This window comes from Ascaphus truei, chromosome 3 (assembly GCF_040206685.1).
Source record: "Ascaphus truei isolate aAscTru1 chromosome 3, aAscTru1.hap1, whole genome shotgun sequence".
Classification (NCBI taxonomy): domain Eukaryota; kingdom Metazoa; phylum Chordata; class Amphibia; order Anura; family Ascaphidae; genus Ascaphus; species Ascaphus truei.
In genome coordinates this window covers 322,858,236-322,874,623 of record NC_134485.1, presented here as the reverse complement: position 1 = coordinate 322,874,623, position 16,388 = coordinate 322,858,236, and the positions used below count along the sequence as shown (strand labels likewise).

The 16,388-nt window shown below is 43.7% G+C and overlaps 1 protein-coding gene across 2 annotated transcripts; it reads right to left on the bottom strand.

The window, feature by feature from the left end:
- Positions 1 to 5,069: 5,069 nt before the first annotated feature.
- ARF3 (ARF GTPase 3) lies at positions 5,070 to 16,062 on the bottom strand. Of its 2 annotated transcripts, none has more exons than XM_075591230.1 (5): positions 15,910 to 16,062; positions 10,816 to 11,022; positions 9,201 to 9,311; positions 8,497 to 8,621; positions 5,070 to 7,522 (listed from the first exon to the last, which is right to left on the bottom strand). In XM_075591230.1, exons 2-5 carry the CDS (start codon positions 10,961 to 10,963, stop codon positions 7,361 to 7,363), a joined length of 546 nt encoding a protein of 181 aa, XP_075447345.1. In that variant the 5' UTR covers positions 10,964 to 11,022; positions 15,910 to 16,062; the 3' UTR covers positions 5,070 to 7,360. The 2 variants fall into 2 exon arrangements, with proteins under 2 accessions (XP_075447345.1, XP_075447346.1); XM_075591231.1 differs by lacking the exon at positions 15,910 to 16,062 and adding an exon at positions 11,538 to 11,558.
- Between the last annotated feature and the right edge of the window lie 326 nt (positions 16,063 to 16,388).

The following is a 16,388-nucleotide window of genomic DNA, read 5'->3' as shown; positions in this document are numbered from 1 at the left end:
GGTATTTGCCCAGATTTAATCGAGTTTAGTGAGGGTGGGCCCGTGTTCATTTTAAAACGTTACTGTTACTATTCCTCCACTTTTAAAATGGTTACATCGACTCCGGTTTATCACCATTGTCAATTAAAACATCTTACATTGATCTGTCCGTGATCACTCCCCAGAATCAATATTAACAATGTCTGCAACACATCAACCTCCTCACAATACTTAAAAAACAACAGGGGCGTTATGTATTAACGTCTCCTGGTTTCAAAACTGACGGACAAAATGGCGTCTCTTAAAGAAAAAAAGAAAAGAATCCATTGCTTCCAAAGGGTTTTTTGACATTAATTAATCTGGTTACTTTTCGCTCCATTTTTTTGCGCCACTTTTGCAGCCGGGAGACCTGATATAAACCGGGATGTAATAAAAAGCCCACCCACATTTAAATTATTTTCTCTCTTGTGCAATAATTTTTCATTAGACTTACAGTACAAATGTGACCTTCATTAAAATTCATTTAAGAAAACGGACCTCTTTATCCAATGATCATAAGCATTTCTTGTCGTTCAAAATTCTTTTGAAATGGATCCTAAAACTGTATAGTGCTTTGGTCAGAGAAATAAGCTCAAATATTAAATACATGTGACTATAGGAGGTGGAGGGGGTTATGTATCAAAGGGGATTTTTTGAAGTGAAAATCCAGCAAAAATCCTTGAAATTCAGGACAATTTCCTAGATGACCGTGTGTTTCTGCAGATCAGCATTTATAATGCTTGTTCTGATGAGTTTTCTTCCATGGTTGCACGAGCTAATACTAATTGAACCATTGTTTTTATGGGTGTATTCCCTATTTTGCCCTGTTGCAGCAATTAAAAATGCAGAGTTGTGAATCTGTAGGCACTTTATACAGTTTCACATCTTTATTTTGCCCTTTTTTGTCCGCCACCTCTGAGATGGTTTTAAGGGTTCACTTTTATATGTAAATAGTTGAATTTGAGTGCACTGCTAAATATTTTACCAGCTTTAATGAAATAATAATAGGTTCAAGTAATGGAAGGTGTGCACTCGTGGCTGTGCGGGTGTGTAAACAGAGGAATCAGCACGCTCTGTAAAGATCAATAAACAAGTGATTCTATGTTTGTATATACATCTTGTGATGTGCATGCACCTAGGCCGTGGCTTTGTTCAGGAGTGCTGACCTTCTGTTTATATATATATATATATATAGGGAAAAACAGGACAGGCACTACAATGTATAGCAGGTGAATATTTATTCTCAACGTTTCGGCTCCCAACTGAGCCTTTATCAAGAGACCTCTTGGGAGCCAAAATGTTGAGGGGAGAGAGAGGGAGAGAGAGGGAGAGAGAGGGAGAGAGAGGGAGAGAGAGAGAGAGGGAGAGAGGGAGAGAGGGAGAGAGGGAGAGAGGGAGAGAGGGAGAGAGGGAGAGAGGGAGAGAGGGAGACATTACGTTAAATATATTATAATTTTCTTAATAGCACTATTACTAATTCATAACTAGTTGTGGTATTTATACTAAACAAATAAGTTTAGTACAAATGTTCATGTACTGTTTATAAAATATATAAAATGTTCCTAATTACAAAGAATAGAACATACAAACATGCACATATCTATATACTTTTTGATTTACTAACATTAACACAGCCTATTTAATAATATGCCTTGTGCTCTCACAACATTAATTATCATCATATGTCACAAAATACAATTAAGACTGCATTTACGAGTATATTTGTAAATATGACACAAGTGCAGTGCATTTTCCTACTTACTACAAAACATGGCTTGGCTAAACGCTAAAACTCCCTCTAAAAGTAAATAGCCTCCAATGTCTTCCAGTTGACAACTGGCTTAATAATAATAATAACAGCATGTTCTTGTACAGCGCAGCTAGTTTTACGTAGCGCTTTACAGAGACATTTTGCAGGCACAGGTCCCTGCCCCGTGGAGCTTACAGTCTATGTTTTTTGGTGCCTGAGGCACAGGGAGATAAAGTGACTTGCCCAAGGTCACAAGGAGCTGAACCAGGTCTCTTACTTCAAACTCAGTGCCAGTCAGTGTCTTTACTCACTGAGACGCTCCTTCTCCCATCTTATCAATATAGCACCGTGTTTATCACAGAACAAAACCTAATTTGAGCAGAGGTGTAAACTTGATAACTCGTGAGAATTCTAGTATTGCAGTATAATAACGCTGTTCCTTGGTCATTTTAGGTTTTGAAGAGAAACAAAATGAAGAGGGAGAATGGACAAGTACTGTATGGTGCTTCCGCTGCATTGCAACTCGAGTATACGTTGGGAAGTGGGACTGCTGCTTTAACCCTTCACTAGAAGAAGAGATGGCATTGCAAAGTAATATGTGACAGGTCCCTTCAGCCATGGAAGGCCCAATGCATTTCACTCAAACCTGTCACTCTCTAATCTTCCATGATTCGAGGCTTGGAATCAATAAGGCAAGCCAAGGAGAAGGACACCAATAGACGAGGAGTATCAGGCTGGTTTGATGGGCTTTGGACACATTGCGTAGCTGAGATTGTTTTGTAGCGTGATGTGGAACGGGCCAGCAATCACCACGCTGTGGACCCTATTGAAAAAGGGTGAACTCCTATAAAGAGGGCGACCCCCCTGTGCCCTTTCATTCCCCCCTTACAGCAGATTACTGTAACAGGATTGTGCAGTCATCCAAACATGCGCTGAAATAAAGAAGGGGCGGGAGTCTTAAAAACATCTTTCCGGCTCAGGTTTAGCTCTCCCCCCCCACCCTCCTCCAATCCCTGCCAATGAAAAGATCCCAGCAGAATCTGTTAATCTGTTTCTAATTAAACCCGGGGGGAGGGCGTCCTGTGAATATTAGCTGCTGTCCCATGTTCATTCAGGGGGATCTCTGGGAACTTGGAACAAGCATCTCCTATGAGCCTAATGCGGTGTGTGTGTGTGGGGTGGGAGGTCACAGTAACACACGTTGTGATGAGAGAGGTGCTGTTTGAGTGGTGCTATTTTAGGGCCCAGAGATGTAAATAAAATAAATTGAGCAATGATAATAATAGCAATGATGCATTTTAAAGACATATACCTGAATCTTGTTCTCATTTTTAAACGTTTTTTTTTTTTTTTAAATGGAACACAATTGCACTTGAACCCCTTAAAACACTGAAGGCGGCATTATTCCTAAATAGTCTGACTTAAAGAAGTGTTTAAGATTTGAGGGGGACATTTTTTTTTTAAACCCTATACTAGCGAGTGTGGTGCATTGTACAATAATACTGGTATCACAAATCCCTTCTAGACTTCTATAACCCTTTGTTAAAAGAAAAATCAGAATATGCTCTTTAATATCTACAATGTTGGGGTTTCGTTGTAGGCTTCATAGAAGAAAAGGCAAAAATTGCAGGCAGGGGAGCCAGCAAATGTATTATTGGGGTCTCCCACTAATGTACAGTAACTTTGCGGGCTTGATGGTATACGTTCAGTCTTCCAAAGTTTGGCTTTATACGGCAAATGTTCGTTTTGAAGGATGTCAGCAGAAAAGAGTGGAGCTGCTTTAAGGACTTGACTGACCCAGCAGTAACTGTGTACATTCTAACTGATGGGATTTGGCTCTCACAGCACAGACCGAAGGGTCAGACCCTTCCATATTAGTTTTGCTTCTAAACTTGCAATGCATGATCTGCTGAAAAGTAATTGAATATCTTTACCTTAAGGACACGCTCTGCCAATTCTTTAAAACAGTGTTAGAATTAGTTATTGCCGCTCTTCGTCTGTCGGATATTGGTCACATCAGTGCGCCATGACATTTGGCGTTGAACAGCGAGTACAGAACTAAATCAACTAACTTATTTAAACCTGCGAGGCCGACGCTGCCTCTGACCCAAGTAAAGAAATGATGCCACAAGCATTTTGTTTCCAGTGGTTTAATTATTTTTGAATGCACACAGCTTACATTCCAAAATATACAAAGAATAAATAAATAAATAAATAATACCCAGCTTAAACCATACGGTCCACTTTACACCACACAATGACCAGAAGAAAAAGGGGGGGGGGGGGAGAGAAGAGTGCAGTTGAGAAGGAGGGTACTGAGGCAAAGAGCGTAAAGGAAACCGAGAGAAATAGAGAAAAAAGCAGGGAAATTATGATTAAAGGATATCAAGAAATATTACATCAACATCACTGGAGAAACAAAATGGTCCCCCTTATGTAAAAAGTGCACTGCATGGAGTGTACAAGGACAACAGCAGCTCAAATATATTAATGCCCCTTCTTCCAAGGCACTATACCCCGGGGCTGGAGGGGAAATAGTGACCAGGGCAACAACAAAATCTGATAACCAGCACCCTTTCTGGATAAAGTTTATGCCCCAGGGCTCAGTCAAAAAGGTACTGGGAATACCAGCAACCCGAAACCGTTACGCTATCTGTTTGCCTCAAATTTCAAAGCACCTTGTTTGGAAAAATCAAACACTTTGTTATTTCTAATGTTACTTCTTAACCTTTTAATATTGTAGCATTTAAAGGGTCACCGGGTCGTATTTTTAGTGCTACTGTATTTGGCATTTTTAACCCTCTCACTGTCAGAGATGTGCTGCAATCCCATCTGGCAGCCCAAGGGTTAAAGATGTTTACCCTTGTAGTTTGACTCGATACAGACCAGTGGTTTCCAAACTTGTTTTGGTTAAAGAGCCCTATAATTATATTGTGACATTCTGACGAAACCCCAACCCTCTCTAATAGCACTTCTGAGATCAGATGCATTGTAAGGAACCCCAACCCTCTCTAATAGCACTTCTGAGATCAGATGCATTGTAAGGAACCCCAACCCTCTCTAATAGTGTCTGAGATCAGATGCATTGTAAGGAACCCCAACCTTCTCTAATACTGTGTCTAGATCAGATACATTGTAAATTCTCCTGTATAGACAAGAGCCCTCATGCTCTTGCAAGTCACATCCCTGTGTATCACATAAGGCTTTTTTGTATACCTGCCAGAGAATGCATGAAAGTGATTCTTGCAGTGGTATTGCTGCCTTAAAGGAATACAGCGTACCTCACATCATGTCATTTTAAAATGCAGATCTATTGTGTTCCAAAATAACATATATGAAGCAGTATCCATGGTTATCATCTATGACACCCGTCAAGCAAATAATCCCCCTTATTTTATCTGCGTAAATGCTGTAGACGGAAAAGATCACTGGGAAAATCTCTTTCACATCCATGATGTACAAATGAATCACCTTAATACTGAAAACCCAGTCGTGCCTTCTGCTTCCCAGGCAGCCGCATATTGCAAACGTATTATATTACTGGCCTGTGTTCCTTCATTTAAAAGCAGTAACCCCACCTACCTTTTAATGAATTAATATATATTTGACAAATTTCGCACCAGGGGTCCTTTGGAGATGAACCGTGCTATTTTCTCTCCCTCAAATCAAAATGGCCGCCATATCGCGTGTCCCATGGGTCCAGTAGGAAGCCGAAACATTATCCTTTCCAGCTTTCTATTGGATGATGTTGAGCACCACCTTTATATGTCCACTAAGTAGAGGAGCAGTCTCAGCATACCAGGGAGATCCCCCCCCCCGAGCTGAATATAGTGCCGTTTATCCCCGGAGGGGATATAAAAATACATCTGAATAGAAGTATTAATGCAGAGTTTATGCATTTTGACTCTGCACTCATTTTAATGCAAAAAGATGCAGCTGGAACCATAGGGACTTCATAGATGAATCTACTCCCAGTGATGTCACTGTAGAAATGTACACTCCTTCTGTCAGTGACATCATTGGGAGCAGTTCCAATCATTATGCATAAGGGTGGTGATTTTGTAACTAGTAGAGCACTCTGTGCTTGTAAAAACGTATTTCATTGCAGCAGGTGTCAAGCATAGATTCAAAATAAGAGTAGTATCTGCCGGCCTAATTCCCACGCATTTACCTCACAGACTGGCTCAGTCGCCATCAAAATGCTGAACTGCATATGCCTAAACCTATCAAACTGGCTAAGTATCATCTCATTTATTCACACTTTCCAGGGAAATAATGTATTTTTTCCTTTCTTAAAATAGAAGTGTGAATATGACAGGTTACTAAATTACAAGGCAATTTTAAACCAAAATATACTGATTTAGTTAACTGGGCCAAAAGGACCTTACTGTAAAGGACGTGCCACGTATTCCTGATCTATGTCACCACACCTTTAGGAATCCTCAAATGATGTTTCTATAAACCTACTATCTTCCATATCTTTTATTCCACCACGTTATGACTGGACTATGCCCTTTCATTCTCCATTTTTTTTTACATTTCACATGAACTCCTCTATGCCAACTAACATTTTTAAAAGGTCAACTTAGTAGCAAAGTGGGCTTTTTTTATTTTAGCAAAGATGACTGAATGCTAACTGGTACAAAGAACCCACTGAATCAAATTAAATAAACTCCATCTAAAACAATTGCTATTTTAGAAATCCACTGCTGATTATATGCACCAGTTCTGAATCTGTTTCATACTTGTAAGACTGATATATATATACTGTATATCTCATTTGTAACACCGCCGGAAGAGATCAGTGTATCTCAAAAGCGCGCACAAATAAAAGCATTTCGTTAGCCGCAGAACGGTATCGACTATCTGTTTTTCATTTTATAGTGCGTGTGTTCAAACCCCCTCCCACCCCCCCAAAAGTCCAGCTTTAACATCTTCTTGCTAATGAGCCCGGCTCCATCTTGTGGAAGTGAGGTGGCAGAAGGAAAAATGATTAAAATATAGCTCTGCTGTAATAGCACAAAGCAGTTTAAGAGTTTACTTTGGGCATCCCAGGATAAGGATGTGCTGTCACAGCACACTGTTAGGTTAAGACCCAATGGTGGTGTACCCCTTCTGAAAGAGAGAACATACCGTATACAGCATTAGGATTGTTGTTTCATCATTTAAACCATCTTGGATAAAGCATTGAGAAAGCCTGCCTTCAAAACAAACACAAGCAGCCAATTATATGCCTCAATATTCTGCACACAGAACATAGACACGAAACAGCACTGCTCCCATATTCTTCCCAACCCAGTCTACAGGGGGTAGAGTACTCTGGCATGTACTGCTCAACCTCACTAGTCCTCTCCCACCCCAAATCTTTTAAAAAGACAAAGAGAAGAGCCAGTAACAGCAGCTGAATGAGTCAGGAGAAGCACGGCACCCAATAAAAAACACCCCAAACCAAAACGGCAAACAAAGCAACTGTGGAACCCAGAGTAGCAGGTGGATGGTGTGGTCTGTGCCAGACAACAACCTCAACCAGGCCTGGATACGGAAGGGAGAGACAGGCAACCGCTGGGGAGACGTAGGTAGGGAACAGAGCCTTCACTTCTTGTTCTTCAGTTGGTTGGCTAGCCAGTCCAGCCCCTCGTAGAGACCGTCTCCGCTGGTGGCACAAGTGGCCTGAATGTACCAGTTGCGGTGGCGCAATGAGTGCAGCCCCAACTTGTCTGTTATCTCAGCAGCGTTCATTGCATTGGGCAGGTCCTGGGAGGAGAAGATAAAAGGTAGGAGTTGTGCCGAGTGGGAAACAGTGGGGACTGCAAGTAATGTAGAAAATTGAGCTTTTGAGAGCTCAGCACAGTCTATGATGCCATTTTAGATTGAGGGTCAGGAGCCTAGCCAAATAAAAACATGTCTAAATAATTTTTTGGAGAAAAAGAAACGTCTTACTTACAGACACATATGAAATTTAGTGACCGCTTTTTGTGACCATTGGCAAGTCAGTTTAAATTACTGTACATCAGGAATGGAACCATTAAGTAGTTGCTAATACTGCCACACTCTACCAAATACACAAAACCACAGGGAGAGTGTTGCATTTCTGCAATTCATAGTAGACATCAGAAACAGGATTACAATTTGTAGAACGCCATGGTATAAATCAGGGTTGGAAAAAAATGGCAGGTGTCTGCGGCAGTGCTGACTGACCGATCAGTTACCCTCACGGCTGGCAACAGTGCGCCCTACTATGCTTTGCTATCGGGAGATCAGTCAGCACTGCACCCCTTACTCAGACAATGGGACAAGTGGGATGCTCTGTCTTCCCCTAATTGTATCTCTCTTCTTCCTGCAAGTGAAACCAATAGGAGTTGGCCTGTGGTGGGAGCTGAAGTGTTGGGGGGGAGGAGGGGTGGACGGGGGGGAGGAGGGGTGGACGGGGGGGAGGAGGGGTGGAGAACAGTCCATCACTTTGTCAGATATACTCTGACACAAAGTGCCGCCAATGGGAGGGAGAACCGGGACCGCCCTCTTATTCAACCAAACCTCTGGCTCCTAAGTTTTTTAGATTTTTGTCCACATCTGCAATAATGGGATCAGTGCAAAGATCCTTCAGACTCATCTATTTCTAGGAGTTATGATGGGCATTTATTTTATTTTGGCAGCACCAAACATATCAATATAGAATGTATGACGTGCAGGCCCCTCATGGTGACCATGTGTTAATACACGGAACAAACCTGTTTGTTTGCGAAAACCAGCAACACAGCGTCCCTCAGCTCGTCCTCTGCCAGCATCCTCATCAGCTCCTCACGTGCCTCGTTCACTCGCTCTCTGTCATTACTGTCCACCACAAATATTAAGCCTGATAGGGACAAGGAGTGAGAAAATATGAATTTACAACATTAGCATAGTCTTCTCTCAAATGGTGCTTAACATCGAGCCAAAATATAAAATATGCATTACGCTACACATAGTCCCTTACTCCAGTCAGGTCTTCCGCTACTACTTGGACTCTCCCAGAGTTCAAATGCTCTTCCCTTGGAAAGCATTTAAAAGCTGAACCCCTCTACTACAGTGCTTTCTCCCCAGAACTTAGAAAAGAGAGAGAAAAGCAAACTGATTCACATTAGGTTCTTTCCTGTGTTGAGCCCCCAGTCAATTTTGGCTGCTGACACTCTTTCAAACCAGAAGCTCTTCCTTGATTCCCATTCGCTTCCCCAAACAAAGGATGCACACCTGGAGTAGCATAAGCGACCCCATACATGATGGGACCATCTCCTGAGGTGTTTTGTTCATGCCCTAGATACCACAGCCAAGCCTATAAGTATACAGCCATGGCTCCTAGGGCTTCCTTATCACCATACTATGCTAATTCGAAGGGACACGAAAGCACGTCACATACAGTATTACCCATGCAGGAGAGCACATGACTGGAACCCACCCTGGGTGTTCTGGAAGTAATGTCTCCAGAGCGGCCGGATCTTGTCTTGGCCGCCCACGTCCCACACCGTGAAGCTGATATTCTTGTATTCCACCGTCTCCACGTTGAAGCCTTGTTATGAGGGAAAGGGGAGTTTAAGGTGCAACTCCACATAGTACCACAGATTTTGTTTTATTAACTTTTTAAGCTATGTAAGTCTGACTTGGACCAACAACAGATACCACAGAATATACAATACAGAGGGCAAGTTATAAAGCGGTCCTTAAAAATATGTCACAGCGGAGACCGTGTTTAGGATTAATATTATTTTCCGACAGTGGAAAAGCAGTGAGATATTTCAGAATCTTCCAGATTACAGGTGTGAAAAACAAAACCAGAAGTCATTTTAAAGAAAGAAAAAAGAACACTACATTAACCAAATAAATGGCGCCTCTACAGAAAGGAACAGGCCAGTGCTGTGACTTTGCACTGATTGTGTTAGTCTGCAGGGGTGGCAGACTTGGCTGGTCTCCTGTTTGTTCCTAATTTGTTGTCTGGCCCAATACGGCTTTCCGTAAAGGCAGGCAATGGCCAACAAGTGTGCACGTTTTCCTAGATCAGTCGTTCACTGAGCCACTGATTGAGCCACCTGTGCTGTGCGGATTATCTTAAAACCGGTTGGTGGCGCTTGGGGACTGGAGTTGGCCACGCCTGCCCTTGATGAAGAAGGCGTGTGCAGCGCACAAATCTATTGTTCTTAAATAACCAACTTGTCGGCTCAATTCTTATCGGGACCACTTACAGTGCATCTGATCACCATACCAACCTTTTCTCCCTGGACTTTGTTTCCACTTTCCCATCCATATTGAATACATGCTCAATGTAGCAAGAACCGCCTTCTCTGCTGTACTAGTATATAGTAATGTTGTAATTTTCTTAATACTTTCACCCCCCATTGTACAGCGCTGTAGAATATGTTGGCACGCTACCAAAAAAAATGATCGTAATGCTAATAATCTAGGTCAAATCACCATCTCCGGTTTCCTCTCTGACACACACTTGAAGATGCACCTTTCAATGTATTTTCCTAGAGAAATATCCTCACATGAATAAATAATCTGTGGTTATGTAACCTCTCCTCTGGAGAGGGATACAAATGTCCGATAATTAAATCAACCAACAAACACATGTAAAAGCACTTCGATAGCATCAGAATTGGATTTTCAGCAATGATCCAAAATACATAGTGCAGGTATGGCAGCGGGGAGTTGAGGTTTTAAGATGTAACCCCTCCTTTAAAAACAAATGGAGAATAGCTATCAAGTGCTAAACTCACACACATTGGTCTACTTCCGTTTATTGGTCTACCACGTGTATTGCCATGGAAGTGACAGCATTATGTACATTAGAAGAATAAATAATACAGCATGACTGCATCAGATATAGATCATTCTGCAAAAGAAGATGCTAGTAACTCAGACATAAGTCATTTTTAATCTTAAAATAATAATAATAAAAACAGCTGCGTGTAATTATATGGCCATTTACTTTACACCAACTACAATGAGCAATCTAAAACGTACGGCGATACTTTTCAAGAACATTCTGTGCGTCTGCCCGTTTCCCTGGGATGTACCTATGGTGGGTATAGTGGTCACAATCTCTCCAAGCTTCAGTTTGTACAGGATGGTGGTCTTCCCAGCGGCGTCCAGCCCCACCATGAGTATTCGCATTTCCTTCTTCCCAATCAGGCTCTTCAGCAGGTTTCCAAAGATGTTCCCCATGGCTCCTCTTTCACCCAGTGAAAATGCTCTGTCTCTAATAATTGTCAGGCTTGTGCTTGCTGCGATGGAAAAGGTGTGAAGACACGAGAGAGACAATCACACGTGCATTTAGAAATGTAACACTTGGTTTAGCAGAAGCAGCAGAATTTTTACGGGGACATAAGCCAAACAGGTTTTCTGCACATCCTCCACAAGATTGCCCACCTAATTATAATCAATTGGAAATAACATGAATACATAGTTTCTGTATGTATATATGTATGTATATATGTACAGTGGTCGACAAATCACCAAAAAATCAACTCGCCACACAAAAAAATCTACTCGCCACCTAGTACCACACGTGTGCTGCTTGGGCCAATAGGAGCTCGCCACGATGTTAAATCCACTCGCCCGGGGCGTGCAAATGTATAGGTTTGTCGAACACTGTATATGTGTATATATATATATATATATATATATATATATATATAAACAAACAAGAGTGACCTAGGCGCAAGTAAAAACAAGAAAAACAAACATAGGGTAATACGTTCAAACAATTGGTCTACTGGGGGGTACGATATGCACTTACAGCAGGTAGAATAAAATCAGGCCTTGTATCCACTCTGGGATCAGGAACAATGAATGAAGATCTGGAAAAGCCAGCAGCAATATATAATATAATATATATATACACACAGACAGTGGTCGAGAAATCACAAAAAAATCTACTCGCCACCTAGTACCAAACGTGTGCTGCTTGGGCCAATTGGAGCTATATATATATATATATATATATATATATATATATATGTATATATATGTATATGTATATATATATATATGTATATATGTATATATATATATATATATATATATATAAACCATAATACTGAGTTAAGTTATGGTGAGTAAAAAAAGTGACAAAAACCCTCCACAGGAAAGCAAATATGCAAATATAGCTGTATGCTCAACTGCATGTCTTAGGCAGGTCTGCAACCCCGTCTTTCCCCATTATCACCCAGCATACAGCACTTCCACTGCAGCAAGGGATTCTGGGAAATGACATGCAAATGAGCACACAGTGTCACTTTTTGCCTCAATAACCATTTTTAACATGGTTCCCTATAGGCTTAAGCTTGCTGCATGGTCACACGTCACACGTGGTGACACATGGTCACACGTATATATATATTGTCAGAATATTTATCAATGTAAATTACGTCATTTTTGTAACACTGTCACTTATAGACTATTTGGCTTTAATTTCTTTGCTAAGCTCACCTTGTACTTTCCAACTTCCGTTTTAAGAATTCGGTTGAAGTGTACAACATTTTGGGTATTCTTATATTTAAAGCAACAAGGGTTAGTATTTTGTTTTCTTTTAGTTGTCGACTGCCTTTTATTAGAGAGGGAAAACCGAGAGAGATACTGTCGCGCTGAGAAACATGAGAACTGGACTAGAAGGTATTGTTCCTCACATAGCCACTTCCCTAAATAAACACGAGGCTAGATATTTTTGCTTGAATCATCCCCCGCCCCCCCCCGCTAAGGTGGTGTAAGCCAGTGGGGCTCAATTACAGTCCTCAAGACCCCCCACCAGGTCAGGTTTTAAGGATATCCCTGCTTCAGCACAGGTGACTCAGTCTTTGAATGCAACACCTGTGCTGAAGCTGGGATATCCTGAAAACCTGACCTCTTGCGGAGTCTTGAGGACTTACGTTGAGTACCACTGGTGTAAGGGATGGAGGAGGTACTGTAGGTGCCCTTGATGTCCATGTGTACAGGGGATGGAGGTAGATGCTCCTGATGTCAGCGTGTTTAGGGGATGGAGGTAGGTGCCCTTGCTGTCTGTGTGTACAGTGGATGGAGATAGGTGCTCCTGATAATGTATGTAGGAGGTGGGATAGGTACTCCTGATATTGTGTGTTTAGGGGTTGGAGGTAGGTGCTCCTTATGTCAGTGTGGGGGGGGTGGAGGTAGGTGCTCCTGATGTCAGTGTGTTTAGGGGATGGGGGTAGGTGCTCCTGATGTCAGTGTGTTTAGGGGATGGAGGTAGGTGTCCTTGCTGTCTGTGTGTACAGGGGATGGAGATAGGTGCTCCTGATAATGTATGTAGGAGGTGGGGTAGGTACTCCTGATATTGTGTGTTTAGGGGATGGAGGTGGGTGCTCCTGATGTCAGTGTGTTTAGGGGATGGAGGTAGTTGCTCCTTATGTCAGTGTGGGGGGGTGGAGGTAGGTGCTCCTGATGTCAGTGTGTTTAGGGGGATGGAGGTATGTGCTCCTGATGTCAGTGTATTTAGGGGATGGAGGTAGGTGCTCCTGATGTCAGTGTGTTTAGGGGATGGAGGTAGGTGCCCCTTATGTCAGTGTGGGGGGGTGGAGGTAGGTGCTCTTGATGTCAGTGTGTTTAGGGGATGGAGGTAGGTGCTCCTGATGTCAGTGTGTTTAGGGGATGGGGTAGGTGCTCATGATGTCAGTGTGTTTATGGGGATGGGGGTAGGTGCTCCTGATGTCAGTGTGTTTAGGGGATGAAGGTAGGTGCTCATGTCAGTGTGTTTAGGGGATGGAGGTAGGTGCTCCTGATGTCAGTGTGTTTAGGGGATGGAGGTAGGTGCTCTTGATGTCAGTGTGTTTAGGGGATGGAGGTAGGTGCTCCTGATGTCAGTGTGTTTAGGGGATGGGGGTAGGTGCTCCTGATGTCAGTGTGTTTAGGGGATGGAGGTAGGTGCTCTTGATGTCAGTGTGTTTAGGGGATGAAGGTAGGTGCTCTTGATGTCAGTGTGTTTAGGGGATGGGGTAGGTGCTCATGATGTCAGTGTGTTTATGGGGATGGGTGTAGGTGCTCCTGATGTCAGTGTGTTTAGGGGATGGAGGAGGTACGTTGAGTACCACTGGTGTAAGGGATGGAGGAGGTACTGTAGGTGCCCCTGATGTCCATGTGTACAGGGGATGGAGGTAGATGCTCCTGATGTCAGCGTGTTTAGGGGATGGAGGTAGGTGCCCTTGCTGTCTGTGTGTACAGGGGATGGAGATAGGTGCTCCTGATAATGTATGTAGGAGGTGGGGTAGGTACTCCTGATATTGTGTGTTTAGGGGATGGAGGTGGGTGCTCCTGATGTCAGTGTGTTTAGGGGATGGAGGTAGTTGCTCCTTATGTCAGTGTGGGGGGGTGGAGGTAGGTGCTCCTGATGTCAGTGTGTTTAGGGGGATGGAGGTATGTGCTCCTGATGTCAGTGTATTTAGGGGATGGAGGTAGGTGCTCCTGATGTCAGTGTGTTTAGGGGATGGAGGTAGGTGCCCCTTATGTCAGTGTGGGGGGGTGGAGGTAGGTGCTCTTGATGTCAGTGTGTTTAGGGGATGGAGGTAGGTGCTCCTGATGTCAGTGTGTTTAGGGGATGGGGTAGGTGCTCATGATGTCAGTGTGTTTATGGGGATGGGGGTAGGTGCTCCTGATGTCAGTATGTTTAGGGGATGAAGGTAGGTGCTCATGTCAGTGTGTTTAGGGGATGGAGGTAGGTGCTCCTGATGTCAGTGTGTTTAGGGGATGGAGGTAGGTGCTCTTGATGTCAGTGTGTTTAGGGGATGGAGGTAGGTGCTCCTGATGTCAGTGTGTTTAGGGGATGGGGGTAGGTGCTCCTGATGTCAGTGTGTTTAGGGGATGGAGGTAGGTGCTCTTGATGTCAGTGTGTTTAGGGGATGAAGGTAGGTGCTCTTGATGTCAGTGTGTTTAGGGGATGGGGTAGGTGCTCATGATGTCAGTGTGTTTATGGGGATGGGTGTAGGTGCTCCTGATGTCAGTGTGTTTAGGGGATGGAGGTAGGTGCTCTTGATGTCAGTGTGTTTAGGGGATGAAGGTAGGTGCTCTTGATGTCAGTGTGTTTAGGGGATGGGGTAGGTGCTCATGATGTCAGTGTGTTTATGGGGATGGGTGTAGGTGCTCCTGATGTCAGTGTGTTTAGGGGATGGAGGTAGGTGCTCATGATGTCAGTGTGTTTATGGGGATGGGTGTAGGTGCTCCTGATGTCAGTGTGTTTAGGGGATGGAGGTAGGTGCTCATGATGTCAGTGTGTTTATGGGGATGGGTGTAGGTGCTCCTGATGTCAGTGTGTTTAGGGGATGGAGGTAGGTGCTCTTGATGTCAGTGTGTTTAGGGGATGAAGGTAGGTGCTCTTGATGTCAGTGTGTTTAGGGGATGGGGTAGGTGCTCATGATGTCAGTGTGTTTATGGGGATGGGTGTAGGTGCTCCTGATGTCAGTGTGTTTAGGGGATGGAGGTAGGTGCTCATGATGTCAGTGTGTTTATGGGGATGGGGGTAGGTGCTCCTGATGTCAGTGTGTTTAGGGGATGGAGGTAGGTGCTCTTGGTGTCAGTGTGTTTAGGGGATGGAGGTAGGTGCTCTTGGTGTCAGTGTGTTTAGGGGATGGGGGTAGGTGCTCCTGATGTCAGTGTGTTTAGGGGATGGAGGTAGGTGCTCTTGGTGTCAGTGTGTTTAGGGGATGGAGGTAGGTGCTCCTGATGTCAGTGTGTTTAGGGGATGGAGGTAGGTGCTCTTGATGTCAGTGTGTTTAGGGGATGAAGGTAGGTGCTCCTGATGTCAGTGTGTTTAGGGGATGGAGGTAGGTGCTCTTGATGTCAGTGTGTTTAGGGGATGAAGGTAGGTGCTCCTGATGTCAGTGTGTTTAGGGGATGGAGGTAGGTGCTCTTGATGTCAGTGTGTTTAGGGGATGAAGGTAGGTGCTCATGATGTCAGTGTGTTTAGGGGATGGAGGTAGGTGCTCTTGATATCAGTGTGTTTAGGGGATGAAGGTAGGTGCTCATGATGTCAGTGTGGGAGGGATGGGGCACGGGCTCCTAGCATCACTGCTAGGGGCAGGAGAGACATATGATCCTAATATCAATGTTGGAAGCGGGCGGGTGTGTCCTCCATCTCCCCCTCTCTTCTCCATCTTGTCACCTACCTGCACCGTGTCTTCCTCCCCTGCCGCAGCGACACCCCCGTACTCTCCCGCTGGAAGCACCCGCTCCAAGTCTCGTGAGATCGCGCTCCTCAAAGCCGGCTCTGAGCCAGCGCTCGCGAGATCTCGTCTGGTTTCCTCGGCAACGGATGCAGCGCTCCCATTCTACTGCAGGCATGAGTGGGCAGGAAGCCTGGTCCTCACTAGAAGCCCTGATCTGTACAAACCCACCCACCCCTCTACTGGGCGCAGTGTGATCATGCTGGGGCTTACACAGTACCAATATCTGATTTTCATTCACAAACCTTATCCACTATGTCTTTTTTTCTAATACTTTAATCAGATATCTTTTTTAAATGGAACTCTTCTTTCTCTGTTATCCCAAAATGTGAATATTGTAAGCTTTATTTTTTTTTTTTAAATGATGTCCATAATACTGTAGATTTGATCCATTTGAAAGGAATTGTGCCTTCCTGCAATCA